Source organism: Oncorhynchus keta, chromosome 19 (genome assembly GCF_023373465.1).
Source record: "Oncorhynchus keta strain PuntledgeMale-10-30-2019 chromosome 19, Oket_V2, whole genome shotgun sequence".
In the NCBI taxonomy this organism is placed as follows: Eukaryota; Metazoa; Chordata; class Actinopteri; order Salmoniformes; family Salmonidae; genus Oncorhynchus; species Oncorhynchus keta.
Window position 1 is genome coordinate 38,061,312 of NC_068439.1, and position 15,718 is coordinate 38,077,029.

Here is a 15,718-nt window from a genome sequence, read left to right on the forward strand (position 1 = left end):
TAGACATTATCTCACATTTCTTTTAGACTAACATTTAGTTTTCAACTGTGGAGATTTGTATAGAACTTGCTGTCTGTCTCTCCAACATTTGCAACATTGTTTCAATATTCAAAATCGAAATCCACCTGTCCCACAGTAATGAATGTGTAGCGGTCGGGAGTCTGGACCAGAGAGAGGCAGGCGGCATTATTTGTATGGACAATATACAAAGAAATGTGAATTGAAAAAAGATCAAACGAAACGAAGTGCAGCTAGTTTGCAGTCTTTCCAGCTTCAGTTTGAAGTGATTGTGTTAGCTGTGTTGTTGGCTAGCTCCTCTGAACAACAGTGTCCTAATGAGAGAGCACATTTTCTATGCCAGGCGAAATTGTGCTTCATTAGCTCATTATGGATGTGTCCAAATAAATGTCACGAGAAAACAGCTTAAACAAATGCAGCTGCTGTTGTTATTCTGTCTGCACCGTTTGACGTGACTGTAAGTTAGCCATAGTTGGCTAGTTAGCAAGCAAGGGATAAGAATGTTGCCAGGCAGTATAGCAATGGAACATTTAGAACGAACGACTGGGTCGCGTCTGTAGATACAGAACAAAACGACTGAACGACTGGGTAGCATCTCTGGCAACCAAACCAATAGAACGAACGACAAGCCGGCTTGGGTGACAAGCCTAGATTTGTTTCGAGACTATATATTGTGGAAGGATGAAATAGTATGAATAAATTAATCCAAATAATGTGTTTTTTAAATGAAAATATGTCAATCATTATTTGATTATGTTGGTAACCATTGTATAAAGTGATAATTGAATTGTATATTGTATAAAGTGATAATGCCCGAGAAGCCGGTGTTTGGAGAATATATTGGCACGGTTTGCCGACCTTCGACTTCGTCTCGGGCCTAACAACACCAGTGCCAATATGTCCTGCAAACACCGGCTTCTCTGGAATTATCACTTAAGTATCGATCTGCGGACTGCAGTAACTACACGCCGTACCCACTACACGCTGTGTCCACTACACTCCACACCCACTGCCATTGAGGGTACTTGTAACAGTACGAAGCCCATTAGTATTACATCATGACATGCCACGCCCACTAGCATTACATCACTGCAAGCATTATGTCACTACATGAACACTAGCCAGTTAGCTAGGAAGTACACATATCTGCTGGAGCCAGACCCTGTTGAACCCCACTCTAGAGTGGTACTACTTGGTGGGTGCTGTGTGTATTCGATCGGTATTACACGTCGCACCCACCAGTCTGCGGTCCGCAGACAGACCCTACTCGTATTTCGCAAAGGGTAATGGGATAGCTTGAAAGTAATCTGGCTACAATGGGCTGCCATAAATATTACCAGAGATAGTGGGTATAATGATGAGATGCTTTTGTTTCCGCCCTAACAATGAGATTCATAGATTTAAAAAAAAAATATTCAATGAGGGCCAGATTTTGGGAAGAGAAAGGGCTCTCGCTTCGCCTAAGATTAGATATTACCGAGGTGGCATTGCCTAATGAACCCACTTCACCCTCAAATAGTCATAATGATTATAAACTCCATGTAAAAATAGATACGTAATTGATTGTGAAGTTTTTTTGATGATGAAATCTTAGTCGCTCAATTTTACAACTACAAGTTTGACATTTCTTGATTTTGACAATGTGCCCGCCAACTAGCTTAAATATCTCCATGGCATTAGCTCTAAGACAGTCACTTCATATGAAATGAATAGGAAGCTAACCTGGTCCACACACTCAATGCTAAACACCAAGTGCTTTCTCCATTAGCTAGCTACTTTAGCAACATTATTTTATCACAACGAATACGTTTGGAGAAGCAACTAGGGCCTGATCTGCCGCCAGCCCAGCTGCTGCTGCTCTCACTGACCCCAGAGTAATGATCGCGGAGAAACATGCGGATCTACGGACTGATTTCTGATAACAGTTCCTATTAATTTGGGGGCAGCACGTCTACAACTTCTGGGCAAGCTACCGTAAACTATCAGTTTATTTGAAAGTAAAGATAGAGAGAGCTAGCTAGCTAACCCTTAGTAAGCTAGCTGCAATTGCAACAAGTTGGCTAAGCAGCTGATCAAGTCATGGTGACCGACATGGTTGCACATAATTTTAGCAAGACTTTGTTTTGATTTTCTCGCAAAGGTATTACATCCCTGTCACGGCCCAGTGATATAATTTAGCCAACTATTCTACCTATTTCATAGAGTCATACGAGAGCACGATGATGTAAAAAAAAAAAAACGAAATATGTTTTCATTTTTGAATGGCGGATGCTTGGGAATCCAACATTTTTGGGCTGAGTTCCACGTCTACAAGACAGATCGGTTGAGAGATCTTCACTAGTTACCATAGCCACAAAGTCATAATTATGGCTAAACTCAGTTTATTTCTACAATTTCTCTTCTTATAGTCCAGGTAGCCCTATCCGATATTTTTGTAGTTAATGCTGTATGTTAACGAATATACATGAGTTCTAACTTTTTTTAAATAAATGTCTTAGTTTAGAATCGTAACATTTATGCTCCCCGCATATAAAAACCACAAACACTGCTGAAAAGCTCAGAACGCAAAAACTCAGAACATATTGCCTGTTGGTGGTAATCTGGTGCACACCAAGTGGCACTTACATTTGCAGTATGGAAAACGACTGTGGGGATTTTTATCAAACCAGCAGCAGATGAAACAGAACGTGGACTCTCCTCTCCCTCTACCCGGTTTTAACTTCCGGTTATCTGTTTAGCTAGCTGGGTTTAGGATATTCACTAGCCCATACCAGTAACAAACTTAGCTATGTTATTGACATGGCAGCACACACCAAAAAATCTAGCTCACTTATTTTGCCAGCTAGAAAGAAATAACAAAAAATTCATTCAGAAACGTAGGAAGAAAATAGTGAACGGTGATAACAATGATCCTAAAAGAAAAATAAATAAAAAATCCTATTGAGCAAAATCAACAATGCACCCATCCAAAGGAAGTCTGGCTCCAGGGCTTCTCAGAAATGCCACCAGATCCGTTGACAGCTCCTTGGCCGAAGTGTTGCATTTCAGTTTAGCCCCCACGTGGCAGGCCATGTATAAAACTCCCCCAGAGTCACAACGTTACCGCAACGTGCAGACCCCACATATTCCATATTCCGTTCCTAAAATCTGCCATCAGTCCAGTATGTATGGAATATCTTCGAGGTGCCCTCTCTCAGCGGTCAACCAACCTTTTCTGAGCCGAGATCACTTTCTGAATCAAAATGTAGGCAGAGATCTACTGCTCTGATTTTTCTTTAAACATGTCTTAAAAAATGTAAGCCTATTCAACATGAACCTATTAAAAACTGTTCTGTAGCAATGAGGTTTGTGCCAAAGGCTACAGGCTCAATACATTATCACTGCATATTTGCTATTCTTGAATTGCCCTGCCAATTATCATCACACTGGTAATAGATAATTTGTGTATTACTTGTGAGTCATGAATGAAAATATATTTTTTTTACTGGACTGATGGTGCTTCTGATGGTCAGTCTCAGTGGAGGGAGAGCGAGAGAGAGAGAAGCGGAGAGGCTGCCTCTCACCTTCCCTCAGCTCTCCTTCCGCTGAGTGCTGACTGACCAAAAAGGGGACACCTTCTTCGAGCTGATTGCCAAACTCGATTCACACATTATTTCTGACTCATGCATCAATTCATGTTGTAACTCATCTGACCAGAGAAAGTGAAATATTCCTCGATATGAAAAAGACACAAGAGCGAGTGGATAGGGAGAGGATGTTTTATGGCTCATTAAAAGTGTTGAAAAAAGTGTTGACAGTGATTAATAAAATATTAAACATTCATAAAAACAATGGTTCTTTCTCGCTAGTCTTGGTTTTCAAAGATTTAAAACTTCACACTAGAGTCGACTATCAACTTCGCCGTGGGCTCGTGGAAGCTTCAGACCAATGACGTAATACGACAGACACGGTGATCTGAGCTATCTGATTGGCCAGTGGTGGGCCTATAGGTGCACTTGCTCAAGTCTCCAGGCCCCCGGGTGGGCAGAGTTTACCTTCAGACACATCAAATGGTTAAAAATGGGAACACTTCGACTACCTGGCGCCCAGGACTGCTCCACATTGCCTCTGCCTAAGAACAGCCCTTTGCCATGGTATATTGGCCATATGCACCACACCCCCTGGTGCTTTATAGCTTAATTATACACTGAGTGTACAAAACATTAGGAATACCTTTATAATATTGTGTTGCACCCCCTTTTGCCCTCAGAACAGCCTCAATTATTCGAGGTCGAAAGCGTTCCACAGGGATGCTGGCCCATGTTGACTCCAATGCTTCCCACAGTTGTGTCAAGTTGGCTGGATGTATTCTGGGTGGTGGACCATTCTTGATACACACGGGAAACTGTTGAGCGTGAAAAACACAGCAACGCTGCAGTTCTTGACACACTCAAACCAGTGTACCACAAAAAGGTACTTACATCTTTTGTCTTCCCCATTCACCCTCTGAATGGCACACACACAATCCATGTCTTAATTGTCTCAAGGTTCAAATATCCTTCTTTACCCAGTCTTCTCCCCTCTTCATCTACACTGATTTAAGGGGATTTAACAGGTGACATATAATAATATGGGATCATAGATTTCACCTGGTCAGTCTGTGTAATGGAAAGGTTTTGTACACTCAGTGTATGCGTTTCTGGCTTTGAGAAATACGTGCTACTCTCCTTAACCACACAGCTAACATAATGCCTAACCCTAAACTTAAATTAAGAGCAAAAAGCTCATTTTTATTTTCATACATTTTTACGATATAGCCAATTTTGACTTTATGGCTGTGGTAACTAGTGACAACCGTTGAGGGATGGGCATCGCATATGAGTGACGCAATCTGACGTAAGACAATGGGGTAACAATAATATGTGTGTGTGTGTTAAGGAATTAAATCTGAAATATAGACTATGTTTATTCCAGTACCTGCCACAAAGCATTACAATGCTTAATGTATGTGTAGATGGGCTTCTGTACATATGAACTACTGTTTATCCGTATTGCTTTCCCCACACAAAACCTGCCACAAAGCATTATGTGTATATATGTATACTATATGTTTATGCCTGCCTCTGTACATATAAACTAAATGTGTCTTTTTCGGCATACCTGCCACGAAGCAGACCCTCCACATGCCGGAGTGCAGGGCCATCCTGACCTCCATGCTCTGGTTCTGCTGCAGAATGACACCTTCCTCCATCAGCAGCCAGTAGTCTGTGGACACAGCCACGCCGACCAGGAGCAGGCCGCACGCCCCAAACACGGAGGACAGGAGCGTGAGTGCCCGCGTGCTAAACATACTCGTCTGAGGAGAGAGGATAAGAAAGAGGCGAGAGGAGGTGAGAGGACAGGTGAGGTTGAGGGTTGAGTCTATTTCAGTTCAGCTAATTCAGTATATGAATGGAAACCCTGGTTGAAATGGCGTTGACCTCTCCCCTGGTGGGTTTTCTCATCGGGAAAGCTCAACAGAGACAAACTTACAGTGGAGGAACCACTCTAGCGTTGAGAAAAATGAAGAGAAAACCTCTCCAAGTGGCTGAAAGATCCCTTCTATCACAATGCTTCACATTTAATTGAAGATAATGAACCAGCATCACCTCGTTGTTCTGTCTTCAACTCATCTTAAAATAGCAAAGACTGAGGGAAGTGGAGGCTTATCCACCAGTGTGGCTACATACGGTAACTACTGGTACCTATCCGGTAAATAAAACATACATACCAAACATACCCTTGTAAAACTGACCATCCTACCAGTCCTCGACTTCGGCGATGTCATTTACAAAATAGCCTCCAATACCCTACTCAACAAATTGGATGCAGTCTATCACAGTGCAATCCGTTTTGTCACCAAAGTCACCATATACTACCCACCATTGTGACCTGTACGCTCTCGTTGGCTGGCCCTCTCTTCATACTCATCGCCAAACCCACTGGCTCCATGTCATCTACAAGACCCTGCTAGGTAAAGTCCCCCCTTATCTCAGCTCGCTGGTCACCATAGCATCACCCACCTGTAGCACGCTCTCCAGCAGGTATATCTCTCTGGTCACCCCCAAAACCAATTATTTCTTTCTCTCCTTCCAGTTCTCTGCTGCCAATGACTGGAACAAACTACAAAAATCTCTGAAACTGGAAACACTTATCTCCCTCACTAGCTTTAAGCACTAACTGTCAGAGCAGCTTACAGATTACTGCACCTGTACATAGCCCACCTATAATTTTGCCCAAACAACTACCTACCAACTACTTTCCCTACTGTATTTATTTTATTTATTTTGCTCCTTTGCACCCCATTATTTTTATTTCTACTTTGCACATTCTTCCACTGCCAATCTACCATTCCAGTGTTTTACTTGCTATATTGTATTTACTTTGTCACCATGGCCTTTTTTGCCTTTACCTCCCTTATCTCACCTCATTTGCTCACATCGTATATAGACTTGTTTATACTGTATTATTGACTGTATGTTTGTTTTACTCCATGTGTAACTCTGTGTTGTCGAACTGCTTTGTTTTATCTTGGCCAGGTCGCAATTGTAAATGAGAACTTGTTCTCAACTTGCCTACCTTGTTAAATAAAGGTGAAGTAAAAAATGTTTTTAAAGATTCAAAAATACTAGCTTGGTTAAACCAGGGTGAATGCTGCAATCAATGGTGATTCACTGATTCACAGTCTGGTTTAACTAGGCTATAGGTATAGTGTAACAGTGAATACATAACCAGCGATAAAATCAACACAGGGACCACATGACTGCCCAGCCCGCTGTGACAGTGAGTGGAAATTACCTCACCATCACAGAGCAGCGTGCAGCAAATTAGAGGTGAGGCTCCACCACTGATAACTGTGTGGCTTTTTTCTCACTCAAACGCTTCACTGGTGAGAAGAAGGAAAAAAAGAAAAACCTGCACGGGGAGGAGGAGAGGAGGAGAGCTACCGTGGTGCCGAACGAATGACCTCATCACTGCTTTGAGATGCAGCAGTGCACATTCAGCAATGTCACAATGGATTTGTCTCATTCATGATGACTCACCAGTTACAAATATTTGATATGGTAAAAAGCATCCCCGGACTGCCTACCTCGCGTGAACCCAGTCAACCCAGACCTTCAGAAAGTCGTTGAATAAACATTGTCACCTCAAGGAGAGAGTGACCGAGGGTAACGGGGGGACTGTGTACGTGTCAAGATTCCCTCAAGGCAACCACCGACGATAGGATAGAGGAGGAGGTGGATAGGAGGTGCAACTGTTAGCATCCGTGGTGCTCAGTATTTGTGTATGACACATACTTGTGTCTGCAAGGTCAAACAGAATGTGAAGATGAATTTGACTGGGAACTGAGAAGAGGCTTCTTCTGTATAAACAATGTTGACTGTGCGTGTTAGACATGGCAGCCAGAGACAGTAAAGACCGCAGTCTCAAACAGATACTTTGATCTTTCGTAGTAAAACGTCCAATTCCCTTTAGACTTAGGGGCTTTTCACACTACTGAGCAACCGAGCCAAGCCAAAACAACAATAGTTGTTGGAAACGTTCTGAAAAGCACAATATGAAAAGACAATATCCAAGCCAGCACAGTTTGTTCGGGACGGCACAATGTGTGGATAGGGTAATAGATACCACCTGGCCTTATGGATGGAACACATTAAGTACAGAGTACATTGAGTAAGAGGCATGGAACTTGGCCAGGGTCAATCCCTCATGGGTCATTCATTGTGTGCGCTAACATTTTGAAGATATGAGAAAGAACAATTCCCTTGATTCATCATTCCCTTGAAACATACTTGGTTTCAGTAACATGAAGAGACCTACAGTGCCTTCCAAAAGTATTCACCTTCCTTGGCATCCTATTTCGTTGCATTACAACCTGTAATTTAAATGGATTTGTATTTGTATTTCATGTAATGGACATACACAAAATAGTTCAAATTGGTGAAGTGAAATTAAAGAAATTACTTGTTTCAAAAAATAAATACAAATATAAACATTAAGTGGTATGTGCATATGTATTCAACCCCCTTTGATATGAAGCCCCTAAATAAGATCTGGTGCAACCAATTACCTTCAGAAGTCACGTAATTTGTTAAATAAAGTCCACCTGTGTGCAATCTAAGTGTCACATGATCTGTCACATGAACTCAGTATATATACACACCTGTTCTGAAAGACCCCAGAGTCTGCAACAGCACTAAGCAAGGAGCACCACTAAGCAAGCAGCACCATGAAGACCAAGGAGCTCACCAAACAGGCCAGGGACAAAGTTGTGGAGAAGTACAGATCAGGTTTGGGTTATAAAATAAGATCCAAAACTTTGAACACCCCACGGAGCACCATTAAGTCCTTTATTAAAACATTGAAAGAATATGGCACCACAACAAACCTGCCAAGAGAGGGCCACCTACCAAAACTCACAGACGAGGCAAGGAGTGCATTAATCAGAGAGGCAACAAAGAGTCCAAAGATAACCCTGAAGGAGCTGCAAAGCTCCACGGCGGAGATTGGAGTATCTGTCCATAGGACCACTTTAAGCTGTACACTCCACAGAGCTGGGCTTTACGGAAGAGTGGCCAGAAAAAAAGCCATTGCTTAAAGAAAAAAAATAAGCAAACACATTTGGTGTTTGCCAAAGGGCATGTGGGAGACTCCCCAAACATATTGAAGATGGTACTCTGGTTAGATGAGACTAAAATTGAGCTTTTTGGACATCAATGAAAATGCTATGTCTGGCACAAACCCAACACCTCTCATCACCCTGAGAACACCATCCCCACAGTGAAGCATGGTGGTGGCAGCATCATACTGTGGGTATGTTTTTCATCGGCAGGGACTGGGAAACTGGTCAGAATTGAAAGAATGATGGATGGCACTAAATACAGGGAAATTCTTGAGGGAAAACTGTTTCAGTCTTCAAGAGATTTGACACTGGGACGGAGGTTCACCTTCCAGCAGGACAATGACCCTAAGCATACTGCTAAAGCAACACTCAAGTGATTTAAGGGGACACATTTAAATGTCTTGGAATGGCCTAGTCAAAGCCCAGACCTCAACTCAATTGAGAATCTGTGGTATCACTTAAAGATCGTTGTACACCAGCAGAACCCATCCAACTTGAAGGAGATGGAGCAGTTTTGCCTTGAAGAATGGGCAAAGATCCCAGTGGCTAGATGTGCCAAGCTTATAGAGACATACCCCAAGAGATTTGCAGCTGTAATTGCTGCAAAAGGTGGCTCTAAAAAGTATTGACTTTGGGGGGGTGAATAATTATGCACGCTCAAGTTTTCAGTTTTTTTGTCTTATTTCTTGTTTGTTTCACCCCAAAAATATTTTGCATCTTCAAAGTGGTAGGCATGTTGTGTAAATCAAATGATACGAACCCCCCAAAAAAAAAAAAAACATTTTAATTCCAGGTTGTAAGGTTACAAAATAGGAAAAATGCCAAAGGGTGTGAATATTTTCACAAGCCACTGTTTGTTTCTCTAAGATGGGGCATTGGGGTGGATGAGATTCCCTTGATAGTTAAAACCAAAAGAATAAACCACAATTCCCATGCTGCAGCCTCAGTTAGGTTCCACTAGAGCTGGGCGATATGGACAAAAATTCATATTGCGATAAATTGCCTGAATTGATGTGATGACAATAAATAGAATGATAAGTCTGCAACATTCATTTACACCAGTTCTTTGTATTATCCTTCAAACTACTCCTACTAATTTCATGGCTGTAACTGTCAATTGTGCAATTAGCAATCAACAATATCAGCAAACTTGTTTCATGTTAAATTTTACTTTTCTCTAGTATAGGCTACATGTCGTAATGAACCATATCAGCAAAATTCCTGCGATAAGTTATCGGTATGGTCGGTGTCGATCATTTTTTGTTTATCGTCCCATCTCTAGGCTCCACCACTTTGTCTTGGGACTGGGAGGGAGAGCTTAGGTGTCCGGGAGCAAATGTAAGGAATGCCACATGAATGGGAGGGGGGGCTGAATAGTGAATGGTGCTTTAAGTTATAGCATGAAGGAGGAAGGGAGTCAATGGAGGAAAGGACAAATAAAAGAAGGGATCAGTAGAGGAAAGTGTGGAGAGAGAGAGAAGCTTCAAGGGAATAATGTTTGAGGTCAGTGAGAGTGTGTATCTGTCCACTAGTATGGTGCTGAAATAACAGAAAAATAGATAGCATAAAACTAAAGAGTTTGGAGAGAGAGTGGGGGGGGGCGGGATAGAGAGAGAGTGTGGCTGAGGGGGAATATGTTTGAGGTCATGGTTAGAGTGTGGAGCTGTCCACTAGTGAGGTGCTGAAATACCAGAAAACTAGATAGTGTAAAAACCAAGGACATTACTTGCCTATAGTCTCATGTATGGGTCCAAGCACACTACTGTACTGGGTCAGCTCCTTTTTGTTGCTTAATTAACACATTTCAGACTTAATGAATTAGCTAGACTTATTAATTAAGGCAGTAATTTGGTGTCATTAATATACAGGTGTTAATAAGTGTGTAATAATCAGTGGTGTAAAGTACTTAAGTAAAAATACTTTAAATACTACTTAAGTAGCTTTTTTCAGTATCTTTACTTTACTATTTATATTTTTGACAACTTTTACTTTTACCTCACTACATTCCTAAAGAAAATAATGTACCCAAAAGTACTCATTACATTTTGAATGGTCCAATTCATGCACTTATCAAGAGAACATCCCTGGTCAACCCTACTGTCTCTGATCTGACGGACTCACTGAACACAAATGCTTAGTTTGTAAATGATATCTGAGTGTTGGAGTGTGCCCCTGGCTGTCTGTAACTAAATAAAAGACAAGGCAATTGTGGTGTCTGGTTTGCTTAATATAAGTAATTTGCAATGATTTATACTTTTACTTTTGATACTTAAGTATATTTAAAACCAAATACTTTTACTCAAGTAGCATTTTACCGGGTGACTCACTTTTACTTGAGTCATTTTCTATTAAAGGTATGTTAACTTTTACTCAAGTTTAAGAATTGAATACTTTTTCCACCACCGGTAATAATATTAATAAGTTTGATCAATTAAGACCTTCCACCAGTGAATAATTCAGGGACTAGGCACTTTACTTGAGGTATTGTGCCCTGTAGCACACAGCATTATAGGGTTGTGATAAGAATCACATTATCCATTATCTTAACATGTCATGATAGGTCATTAGTAGTGAATCCAATGTCAGCGTGCCTAAGAAAAATTGATGTTGAAAATGTTCCACGTGTCATGACAGTGGTATAACTTGACATGAACCGCCATGACTGTTGTCACAGGTCTCATGTAATTCTAATGAATGTGTTATGACCATGTCATAGAGGTGTTATGATATACATATTAGGTATAGGCAAATGGGACTAGGGTCCCTCTCAATGACATTTAGCAGATCAAGTCACTTTCAAGGGCACGCAGCTACATGTTTTAACGTGTGCCTCAGGTTTCTGCAGTTTATAGAATCAAATCGGGAGAAATACCTCGTATACTATGCAGATGCACAGTGCTTCATTGTGCATTGTCTCTCTAGAACAGCATTGCGTTAAACATCGTCGCACAGCATGATGGAAAGAGGAAGGGAACGAAGGGATGGATGAGGCAATTTGGAGCGATCATGGGTCCAGTGGACCAAGACAACTGCTGAGTGGTACAGAAACTACAACTCCCAAGGCAGCGGGACCAGCCCCACAGATGGTATTCCCAGCTAAGCGGCCAGGGAAGGCTCAGGATGGGGTGTCGTTTTCTGTTGAGGCGGCAATATGTTCCCCTGTCAACAGGCTCGGCCAACTGGCATGAAGAATGCAGTATTTAAAGCAGGGATGGAAAAGTAGGTGGTCTGACATCAGCCTCTTGAATGATAAGAACCACTTACAGGAGAACAGCACAGTCATGTATTGAGTGCAGTACATTGTATGCATGTACAGAGTGCAGTACATTGTATGCATGTACAGAGTGCAGTGCATTAAAATGCATGAATGACAGAGATAATTAACATCAAATGTGCTCAATGTGGGAAGATAAACTGTAGGGGGAGAGATAGGGAGAGATAAAAAGAGGGAAAGAGAGAGAAAGAGATTGGGAGAGAGGGGGGGAAGACATGTCTGGGGAAAGACCTTGGCCCAAATAATGTTAGGAGAATCCAAGCGCTCTGACTCAGCCTACACACACACACAGGAGTGCCACATGCCTGTACATGGCCAACTATACCTACAGTTACAGGCACCAACCACAATTCCTATACCTACAGTTACAGGCACCAACCACAATTCCTATACCTACAGTTACAGGCACCAACCACCATTCCTATACCTACAGTTACAGGCACCAACCACCATTCCTATACCTACAGTTACAGGCACCAACCACCATTCCTATACCTACAGTTACAGGCACCAACCACCATTCCTATACCTACAGTTACAGGCACCAACCACCATTCCTATACCTACGGTTACAGGCACCAACCACCATTCACAAATACATGGACAGCCATGTCTGTTATCTTTAGCATTATATGCTGAGGCATTGAAGGCTATTAAGACTGCCTGAAAGAGACAAGAATAACCCCGGGCGGCAGGTAGCCCAATGGTTAGAGTGTTGGGCGGCAGGTAGCCTTGTGGTTAGAGCGTTGGGCGGCAGGTAGCCTTGTGGTTAGAGCGTTGGGTGGCAGGTAGCCTTGTGGTTAGAGCGTTGGGCGGCAGGTAGCCTTGTGGTTAGAGCGTTGGGCGGCAGGTAGCCTTGTGGTTAGAGCGTTGGGCGGCAGGGAGCCTTGTGGTTAGAGCGTTGGGCCGGTAACTTAAAGGTTGCTGTATCAAATCCCCAAAATCAAATCAAATGTATTTATATAGCCCTTCTTACATCCTCTGATATCTCAAAGTGCTGTACAGAAACCCAGCCTAAAACCCCAAACAGCAAGCAATGCAGGTGTAGAAGCACGGTGGCTAGGAAAAACTCCTTAGAAAGGCCAAAACCTCGGAAGAAACCTAGAGAGGAACCAGGCTATGAGGGGTGGCCAGTCCTCTTCTGGCTGTGCCGGGTGGAGATTATAACAGAACATGGCCAAGATGTTCAAATGTTCATAAATGACCAGCAGGGTAAAATAATAATAATCACAGTAGTTATCCAGGGTGCAACAGGTCAGCACCTCAGGAGTAAATGTCAGTTGGCTTTTCAAAGCCGATCATAGCCCCAAGCTGACATTCTTCCCTTGAACAAGTCAGTTAACCCACTGTTCCCGGTAGGCAAATCATTGTAAATAAAAATGTGTTCTTAACTGACTTGCCTAGTTAAATAAAGGCGAACAAACCCATCCAAAACATTTAAATTGGACACCCAGAGCCACACTTTTTCCCCCACTCCTTCGCTCTCTATCTCTCCTCCTCCCCTTCTCTTTCCTCCTGTCACACTCCCGTCAAAAACTCGACACACACACACACACACAATTTTAAACATGCACATGGACCCAGATACACAACAACTAGGCTAGTGCAGCACACATCATATACCACCATCTTCCCCTCAGGTTCCCCAAGTAACGGGCATTACTTCGTTTGTCTCCCATACCAACATACATATCAAAATGTATTCCCGCTCTCTTCACACATACACATAGAGCTTTTACCACTCACTCCAGTGCGCCTATAGCACTGCACTGAACAACGCTCGACAGTGGCAAATGCGACACGCAAATGATTCTAATCACCAAGACATGTCATGGGAGGTAATATTCACAAAGATAACATTCTCAGAGCCTAACACACGCACATCTTGCGGGGAGCGAGCGAGAGAGAGAGAGACCCGAGGCAGTATATTATACAACGACAGACAGTGCTTTTTCAGAATTTCAAACCCAAATGTCAGTTGAATGCATTTCCTGTGTGTATTCAAGCCAGACTAAATAGACGCAGCAAATGTTACAGGCAGACTGACTGTAGCCAACAACACTCTGACAGACCGACATAACCACGAAACGTGTGAACTGCTATAACCCAAAATGGAAACTATGATGAGACATGTTTTAAGCCGGTTTATTAAATTAATGGTGTTTTGTATAGCGCAATGATGACACATACTCACTAGGAACTACTCACCCTTTCCGACAGTCCAAATGAATGGTGCAGCCGTCGAAAGATCCGCGCGCTAGGGAGCCTTTTCAGATTGTGCAGTTTTCCTTTTGCGCGCCCCTCTCCCTCGCTCTGTCTCTCCCTCGCTCTGTCTCTCCCCCGCTCTGTCTCTCTCTCTCTCTCTCTCTCTCTCTCTCTCTCTCTCTCTCTCTCTCTCTCTCTCTCTCTCTGTGCGACTCTCTCTCGTGTGTTTCCCCGTATCGCCCCCTCGCTTCTCTCTCTGTCTCTCTCTCTCTTTTGCCCCCCCCCCCCTCCTTTCAATCACTCTCTATTTCAGCACTGCGGAGAATCGGTTGAATGGGCTATACTGAGGACGGCGCAGGAGATGCGTGAGACGGGGGGGAAGCGGGGGGAAGCGCCACACAGAGCGAGGGAGAGATAGCATGACCGTGGAGAGTTGCGAGTGAAGACGTTCTACTGTTGCAAGGAGACAGCCAAAAACACACGACACAGAAGCAAGCGGGGACACCCAGTTGGGTTGGCGATTACACTCACGCAAGTGCGCGCCCGCACGCAACAAGCAACACACACACACACACACACACACACACACAGTATTCAACGTGGTATTGAGAGAGAGGGTAATGAGGACAGTGATTATGTTACCAGAGCTACTTTACGTAGAAACGTTTACTTGATTCATCCATCTACAGTAACGTTTCAATTGAAACAGAGAAAGAGCATGATTAAACCGCTCACAAATAAGAGTCAAATGAGGACGTACATTACGAAATCGTTTTTTGGGAGAGGAGTGATCATCACAGACAATGTGCATGGTTTTGAATCATATATCAATTATATGATATGATCAGAAATATATTTTATGCATACTTAAAGTGGCATGTGAGTGAGCTGCACTGGCATGTAGTGTGAGCTGAAGTTGTACCGTTGTAAGGGGATATTTGTATGTATAAGGGAAGGGAAGGGAAGGGAAGGGAAGGGGAGGAGGGGTTGGCTATAGTGGCTCAGTTAAGGGTGCCGCTTCACAGCATGACGTACACCGCTCTGCGTCTATACCTACGGCCACCTGCACAGCCGCACACACGCGCGCGCACACAGACACTGGCGATACCTGACTTCGTGGTCATCCAGATGTATAAATCGCCAAGGAGGGTGTGTGTGTGTGTGTGTGTTTATGATTGCATGAGACCGTTCATGCAGTCACATTAACCTTAACAGACTGATGGATATGGTTGTGCGTCAACGGGGCATGTGGAAGCAGTGTGGTTGGTCAGCATTGGAATCGATCCCTTTCCAAACCACACACAACCACCACGTACAGGGCCGATTATACCGCCTATCCTGCCTAATAGACTGAAAGGTCACAAAGTAGAACAGAGATTATTTTATTGATGTGGGAAATTAGACCTTTCGACCGTATGGATGCTATCACCATAGCTGTCAATCATAGTCTGATCTGATTCTCTTTAACATTTAGCATAAAGTTTCCATTGAATTGCATGAGTTGTTAGCCATGAGCTATTTCCAGATGCGATGTGGCTTATATTTAAGCAATAAGGCCCGAGGGGCTGTGGTATATGGCC

At 43.0% G+C, this 15,718-nt stretch overlaps 1 protein-coding gene across 1 annotated transcript in view; it reads right to left on the reverse strand.

Annotated features, from left to right (window-relative positions):
- LOC118398227 (voltage-dependent calcium channel gamma-7 subunit-like) overlaps positions 1-14,338 on the reverse strand; it is a 28,598-nt gene extending 14,260 nt beyond the window's left edge. The window contains exons 1-2 of the mRNA XM_035793368.2: positions 14,142-14,338; positions 5,158-5,353 (exon numbers count right to left, since the gene is read on the reverse strand). Coding sequence (XP_035649261.1) covers positions 5,158-5,347 — 190 coding nt within the window. The 5' untranslated portion in view covers positions 5,348-5,353; positions 14,142-14,338. The remainder of the gene's footprint in view (positions 1-5,157; positions 5,354-14,141) is intronic.
- Positions 14,339-15,718: the final 1,380 nt, after the last annotated feature.